At 39.3% G+C, this 8,652-nt stretch overlaps 1 protein-coding gene across 1 annotated transcript; it reads left to right on the forward strand.

Moving 5' to 3' along the window:
• Positions 1 to 2,947: 2,947 nt before the first annotated feature.
• Positions 2,948 to 3,406, forward strand: LOC145283855 (uncharacterized). The gene has a single exon (XM_080132965.1). It carries the CDS (start codon positions 2,948 to 2,950, stop codon positions 3,404 to 3,406), a length of 459 nt encoding a protein of 152 aa, XP_079989091.1.
• Positions 3,407 to 8,652: the final 5,246 nt, after the last annotated feature.

Below are 8,652 nucleotides of genomic sequence, written 5' to 3' on the forward strand. Positions count from 1 at the left end.
AAGGACATGTCCAAGTTCACTTGCTAACAACTCTACCAAGTCCTGTAGTGATGGGAAGGGGCGAAAACGGCAGGTGGAAGATGATCACTGGAAGCTGCAGTCCTGATTCCTGCATACAGGCGATTCAGGATATTGCTTGCCTGATGTTTAACCTGGAAATGACAGCATCACTCGGCAGCACGCTGAATGACCAAGCAGCCTTATCTAGGGCAGTACCGCTTGCTCCACAAGGAGAGGTGCCTAGAAAAGGTGACCTAAACAAAAAGATCATTTCCGTCAACCCCAGTTGGCTAGCCGCGGTCAACGGGCATCTCCTAATGCGGTCGAAATTCCACAAGAAACGGAAGGTATGCACCCACCTGTAAGGGTGAAAAAGTACTGAAACTTGCATACTGGAATATCAGAACCATGCATGGCAAAGACGACAGCAACAGGCCAGATCGTCGCTCTTCCCTAATTGCACTTGAACTGTCCAGACTGGATATAGATATCGCTGCCCTTAGCGAGCTTCGCTTTTCGGGGGAAGGCAGCCTTCAGAAACACGGCGCTAGATACACACTCTTCTGGTCAGGGAGACCTGCAAGAGAGGGGAATCACTCAGGCGTTGGCTTCATGATCAAAACATTCATCACTTCCACACTAGAAAGCCTGGCAACTGGTCATTCTGACCACATTATATCCTTGCGCCTTCCACTAAAGAAATAGGAATATGCCACGGTTCTAAGTGTGTATGCCTCAACTCTTCAAGCTAAATCTGAAGAAAAGGACGGATTCTACTCAGAGCTCCGCCATGTCCTGTTGCGCACTCCTCCATCAGACAAGATGATTATCATTGGCAACTTCAACGCCAGAGTGAGCAAAGACGCAGATACATGGATGGGTGTGCTTTGGAGGCATGGCGTCGGAAACTGCAAGGACAATGAGCGCTTACTGCTGGAGATTTGCATGGAGCTGCAACTTGCCATTACCAACACCATTTTCCAGCAAAAAGACAAGTTAAAGACAACCTAGATGCATCCTCGGTCTAGGCATTGGCACATCATAGACTATATGGTAGTTCGCCAAAGAGATCTCAGAGACGTCTTACATACCCGTGATGCCCTGCGCAGAATGCCATACTGATCACCGCCTACTGCGTTGCAGAATCCGAATACGGTCTTAACCCATAACAAGGAAGGGAGGGCCACCCAGAAAAAAGTACAACCATAGCAGGCTCCAATCAGACGAGGTAAACGCCATCTTCCAAGCAAGCTTACAAAATGAATTTGAAAACGACAGTAGCCAAATAAACCCCTCACCTGAACTACTCTGGGATCAACTGAAAACAGCCATCCTGCAGACATCTGAAGATGTCCTGGGATTCTACAAAAAAGAACCGGGACTGGTTTGATGAGAACAGCATTGAAATAAATAACATATTAGCGAAAAGAGAACGGCCCATCGGGTCCACCTGGCTCGACCATCCTGCCCAATTAGGAGAGCAGCCGTCCGTCATAGCATCAGCATCCTCCAGCAAAAGCTCAAAGGTATACAAAACGAGTGGTGGTCAAACCTCGCAATAAAAACTCAACAGTCAGCAGACACTGGTGACTATAAGGGATTCTCTGAAGCCCTCAAATCAGTGTGTGGCCCGACACACCGTGTCCAGAGTCTTCTGCGCAGTGCAGACGGTCAAGTACTCCTCACGGACGTAACATCCATCCTGAGTCGTTGGTAAGAGTATTTTCAGACCCTGTTCGGAGTCGACCTTACCATTCATGACTCAGCAATATTCCGTATTCCTCAGTTGCCAACTAAAATGGGATTGGATGAGCCTCCTTCTATGAAGGGACTCACTGAGTCCATTAGACATTTGAGGTTCGACAAGGCCCCAGTAATTGATGGGATCCCTCCAGAGATCTTTAAATATGGAGGTCCCGAACTGCACATCAAGCTCCATGAACTCCTTGCCTGTTGTTGGGAGCAAGGAAAACTCCCACGGGACCTCCACAACTCAGTCATCATTGCCTTATACAAAAACAAGGGGGAAAGATCGGCCTGCTCAAACTACTGGGGAATCAACCTGCTCACTATCGAAGGTAAAATCCTTGCGCGTGTGCTCTTGCGCAGACTGATACCTGCTATCGTGGAAAACCATCTCCCAGAAGCCCAGTGTGGCTTTAGAGAAAAAAGGAGCACAAGAGACATGGTTTTCTTCCTCAGAAACTCCAAGAGAAATGTCGAGAGTAAAACATGGGACTTTACATTACGTTTGTGGACTTTGACAAGGAATTCGATACAGTGAGTGAGAAAGGCCTTGGGTGATTATGGATCGCCTCGGCTGCCCCCAAGGATTATTCAGCTGCATGAGAATCAGAGCGGCCAAATATAGTAAACAACAACTTATCAGAATCCTTCCTCATCAAATACGGCGTGAAAAAGTGACTCGTCTTACCACCGACTCTGTTCAGCATCTTCTTTAGCATGATGCTTAAACATGCAACTTAAGACCTTGACGACAACGACAATGCGATCTATATCCAATATCGCCTTTACGGCAGCTTGTTCAACCTCAGAAGGCTGCAAGCCCACACAACGACTTTCGAGCATATGATTCGAGGCCTTCTCTTTGCCGATGATGCATCCCTTGTTGCCCATACTGAAAGAGCCCTGCAGCATCTCATATCCTCTTCCTAAAGGCTGCCCAGCTCTTTGGACTCGAAGGCAGCATGAAAAAACAGAGGTCCTCCACCAGACCACTCCTTGGGACGAGTACAACCCGCCCCACATCACCATAGGTGAGACCGAGCTAAAAACAGTACACCAGTTCACCTAGCTGGGATGCACTATTACCTCAGATGCAAAGCTCGACAAGGAAATTGCTAACCGACTAGCCAAGGCGAACAGTGCTTTTGGCAGACTATACAACAGAGTCTGGCGGAATAAACACCTGGGGAATGACACAAAAATGGGTGTCTACAGAGCCGTAGTACTGGCATCCCTTCTTTACGGCTCTGAGACATGGGTAACCTACTGCCATCACATACGACTCCTCGAGCGTTTCCATCAGTGCTGTCTCCGCACCATCCTCAATGTACTCTGGTATGACTACGTCACCAATGTTGAGGTCATTCAACGGGCGAGGACCACCAGCATCGAGGCTCTGATGTTAACGTCACAACTGCGCCGGGCGGGGCACGTCTCCAGAATGGAGGATCACCGACTGCCCAAGAAAAATATTTACGGCGAACTATCCACCGGCTCTCGTGATAGAGGAGCTCCGAAGAAAAGTTACAAGGACTCTCTGAAGAAGCCACTTGAAACCTGCCATATTGACCAACACCAGTGGTCTAATCTTGCTGCAGACAATGTCACCTGGCGACGCACAGTCTACAGACCGTCAACTACTTTGAATTCTCTCGCATAGAGATCCTGCGCGCAAAGCTCTACAACAGGAAGATTCGGGAAGTCTCAGCAACCGCACCTGATGGAACTTTTGAATGCAACCGCTGTTGCCGAGCCTGCTTGTATCGCATTGGGTTCATAAGCCACAGACGTGCCTGCAGTTTACGTAGACAACAACCTTCAAAGAATCTTCGTTTCCGAAGTAAAACCATGATATATATATATATATATATATATATATATATATATACGCGCATATATATATATATATATATATATATATATAAAGAAACATATAAAATAATTTCTAGACATTGCACTTAATCTAAATACTGAAACTTACAGCCCCTATCATGAACCCAACCTTACGCTTTTGTACGTCCATAAATCTTCTACCACCCAAATTCAATTATAGAATCTATAGTACCATCCGTCTCTAGAAGAAATTCTACGCTCTCAGCCGATAAAAAAAAAACATTTAATCAAAATGCTACTCTCTTTAATAACGCATTAAGAAATTCAGGATACAATGAAAAGATTCAATATAACCATTATGCACGACCTGTATGCCGTCTTAAATCTGGAATCACACACAATATGACTCGCAAGAAACCAGTTCAAATAACAAGATCTGCTGCTTTAAATAGCAATGGCCAACTCCACAAATATAATCCGAACCAACATGCCAATCGTAATACTTTCTACCCCACCCTGTCGCACTAGGAGAAAGAAAAATATTTGGTATAATCCTCAACTTAGCGTTAATGTTAAAACAAATATACCGAAAGAATTCTTCACTATCGTAGAAAACGCTTTCATATACCTACACAGATATAGTTCAATTTTTAATAAAAACTCAATAAGAATTTCTTATTCTACTATGCCTAATTTAGCACAAAAGAATCTTAGCATCTGATAACAAAAAAGTAAATCAGCCCAAAAAAGCGCTTTCCCAATCCAACCAAAAAGAAACTGCAACTGTATTAACAAACATCTATGCCCACTCAATAATTATTGCATCCATAAAGATGTAATATATTCATGCACAATTACAGAGCTCCCACACAATTCTCCCATGAGAGACAAAAATATTTTGCCACCAAATTATCCTTCCTCTGAACCTCCTTCTAATATAATTATTAATCCAACAAACGAATTAAACAGCCCCTCTATTTTCAATTATACAACCAGCGATAATAATAATAAGAATAATATTTTTCATAGCAGCCATCCTAACACTGCCAACACTAATTATCCCCTCCAAACCAATCCTGCTACAATCACTGTTCTACCCTCTGTTCATCAAAATGAACAAAATTTAAATTCTCTTCCCAGTATAAATCAACAAATTAATATTAATTCTCGATTCCAAGCTATTAATAAAACATATTCATACATAGGTGCTACTTAAACTTTAATAAAGAAAACAATTTCAATCCGCACTTCTGCTTTCAATAACCAAAATTCAAATAATGAACGGGGAACTTCTCTAACTACACTGGTTAAAAAGCTTAACTCTGCCAATACCAACTTTTCAATTAAATGGACCATCCTAAAAAAAGGTAAGTCTTACACTCCAGGATCTAAGTCTTGTCACCTCTGTACATCTGCAGCTATAACAATTATAACCTTCCCTCAAAGTAGTAATATAATAAACTCTACCAACGAACTGATCTCCTACTGTAAACATATTTCCAAGTTTAAATATGGTAAATTTGAAATGACATAGCTATTAATTTTACCTTTCAAATACATATCTTTTCCCATATATATTTTTTTACTTTTTAACTTTTCTATTTTAGATTTATTTAGTTTATTTTTTTTAAATATAATAGACGCTCCGTTTCATAAACTCAGCCATTTATTTGTTCTTCTGAGCAGTTTCTTAATTTATTTCTGGGACTTTCACGTGCATATCAAAGTTGACCTAATTATTAACGGTAACTTTCGCCCGTTTTGTCTGGGTCAGTTTGATCTTGCTTTCAAAATTTAAAATTTCACAGCTTTTCGTTTTTTTTGTTAAACCTTAATTTACTTGATTCCTCCAGCCTTGAGAGACGTGTTTTAAATATTCTTTCCAGTGCCTTTTCTTTTAATTATTTGGAAGTCATCCAATTTGCGCTTTTTTCCAAGGAACTCTGCATTTCGGATCATTTTGGACCATTTGGACTTTACCAATGGGCTTGGAAATTTTAAATTCGACTGTTTTGGATTTTACCATTCTGGGATTTTTTTACCCTTCACCGGACAATCCATGCATGTAAAATCTTTTTATCATTTTTCTTTTACCTCCTATTCCCCTTACCTTACCCTGTTTTTTAACCAAGTAAGATCTGTGACTTACTTGTAGTTTCATTAAATACTTTTATATGCGAAATATGATCCATCATTTTGCAAATTCCTGCCTTCTGATGAGAAGGAGAGTATTTCTTCGAAACTCCGCGGATTAAGGACTATCCACTTATCTTGTGCTTTTTTTAAATTTAATATGTTTTAACTCTTTTTCAAGATGTTTTTAGCATGTTTTATTAATCATTTGTTCATATATATATATATATATATATATATATATACACACACATATATATATATATTGATATATATATATACACATACAAACACACATATATATATATATATATATATATATATATATATATATATATATATATATATATATATATATATATATATATATATAGGAAAATTTATTACTGTGATCCCAGAATGAGTTTACTATTGTTTCCGCTAGTCAGAATTCATAGATGAACTGAATTCATAAGAATGGAAAAATCGTAGCAGATGAAAGGGGGGTAAGATAAAAACGGGTTGTTGGAAGAAGAGGACGTTGTAATTTAAAGTAGTATGAGTGCGTATAATAAGAGCGGGTTATTATTAAATATTAATTATGTGTTAATGTTCATAGACGCTCTTCTATTTTATAACGGTTTAAACTTAATAGACGTTATTCCTTGTTTTTAACGGCATCAGTTTAAACCTCAGCAGTTAATGTAATCGATCCCCATGGCAACAGGATGCTCGGCGTTGTGTGGTGGGAGGAGGAAAGTACATGCTGCATATGCGATTTGAAGTGATAATGAGAGTTGTAGCCGAGCTGGGAGATATTCAAAAAATATTTTTTGTTTGTTTTTATTTATCATTTATTATTTTTTGTATCGTCGAAGATTGTAGTTGAAAGAAAGAAAGACAGAGAGAAGGAAAATCGGAGGATAGATTAATTAATTATATGTTACAGGTTTATTTGTATAATATAAAAATAGGTACGAATATCAGTTAGTTAATCAAATAATAAATTAATAAAATTATTAAGGAAAAGTTTATGATAAGTAAATAACACACACACAAATACACACGCACGCATGCACATGCACAATATACGCACATACATCAATGGGGGACGAGTACATAGTATATATATATATATATATATATATATATATATATATTCAAGCACATATTATTAAATACAACGGAGACATTTTGTCTTATAATTCTTTTTTTTAATTTTTCAATTTTTCGTATCGTCTTTTTTGTTTCAAAATCAAAAATATTAATAAAGGATCCATACATGTTGCTGTTACGAGCGCTTTCGATTCATCCACGAATCATCATCAGGTGTTAAAAATACAGGATTGCGAAAATGAGGATTAAAAATGAAAACTAAAATATATATAGTCAGTGATGAGTTAAAATAAAAAGTCGATTAAGAATAAAAGTCGATTAAAAATTCGAGTGTTAAAACCAGCAAGTTCGTAGACACCATGTACGAAGTCCGTCCAACACGGACTACGCAAGACATTTCAGAACGTTACTGCTTTTTTGAAATGCAATGTCATTTATATTAGGTTGAAGAGTTCTAATGTACGACGCTTCAAGAATCTTTATTTTTTTTACATTATTTTCCTGTTGTATAATTTTTTGTGTTTTCAACGAGGACCTTTCTAACATTGGAGGGGGGGGCAGCTATGTTCTTTTTTTAAATGTTTATAAATCGCGCTTTCTAGCACCTCCTACTCATATGTGGCAACAACATTCCATCCTTGGACCTACCTGGCCCTTATATAGATAGAGAATTACATCAGCAGTGAGACATCTACAGGATCGAAGAAGGATTCCACCATTGTTCAACCGGCCTTGGCAAGAGATTTGATGTACGTATTCCATTTAAGATCAGGAGTAACAGTCAAGCCCAGAAGCCTGTAAAAACCTGAGGCCTGCTCAAGACAAGAGCCATTCATTTCGATTGATGCCAGATGGGGATCAGAACGTTGATGATTCAAAGATAGAAGCTTGGTTTTAGATGCATTAAAAGTAACTAGCCACTCCTTTCCCCATTGTAAAACGTGATCAAGATCAGAGGAGAGAAAATTTGAGGGAACTTGGTCGTTTACTGTTTTAGATGTGCTACCATAGATGGTAGTGTCGTGAGCAAACATGTCTACGAATGATGTAAGGATGTGATTTCGAAGATCATTAATGTAGATCAGGAAAAGAGTTGGGTCCAGGATGGACCCCTGAGGTCCCTCAGCATTAATACCGTTACCTTCTGATTTCCCCCCTCAACTACTACTCTTATTAACTTATCATAGAGAAATGATTTAATAAGTGAAAAGACATTTCCAGCTATACCATAGTTGGAGATCTTGTGAAGTACACCTTTATGCCATACCCTATCAAAGACCTTTGGTATGTCAGGAGCAATTGCCCTAGAAATTTTGTTTCTGTCGAGAGATTTACTAATCCTATGAGATTTAACTGTAAGCACATCTGCTGTAGATCTAGCAGAACGGAAACAGTATTGTGTGTCAATAAGAATTTTATTTGATCTGAGATGTTTGATTACTTTTGTATTTTACACATATTCCAGCACTTTACTCATGACGCACAGGAGACTTATTGGCCTGTACTTAGAGGAGGATGATCGATCACCTGGATTCTTAAATACCGGGCATGGCATTTTGCAGGCTGATGGGAAGCACTTCTACTTAAGACAGCGTTTAAACAGTTTTGTAAGTAAGGGCGCTAGTTCTGGTGGAAGGTTTTGAGTACTATAATTGGAATACCGTCAGCGCCGGCTGCTTTACTGGAATCAAGGTTTTTGATTAGCTTGGCAACATCACGTACATATATTTGTATATCACATAGTGTGTTTTCTGATACCGGATGAAATATTAGGGGGGTGCTTTGGCCCCAAAGGGCAGAATAAGTTGAAAAGATCTTGGCTAAGAGTTGGGTTTTTTTCTGATG

The sequence above is a fragment of the Euprymna scolopes genome, chromosome 8 (assembly GCF_053919585.1).
Source record: "Euprymna scolopes isolate OS-2025 chromosome 8, ASM5391958v1, whole genome shotgun sequence".
In the NCBI taxonomy this organism is placed as follows: Eukaryota; Metazoa; Mollusca; class Cephalopoda; order Sepiida; family Sepiolidae; genus Euprymna; species Euprymna scolopes.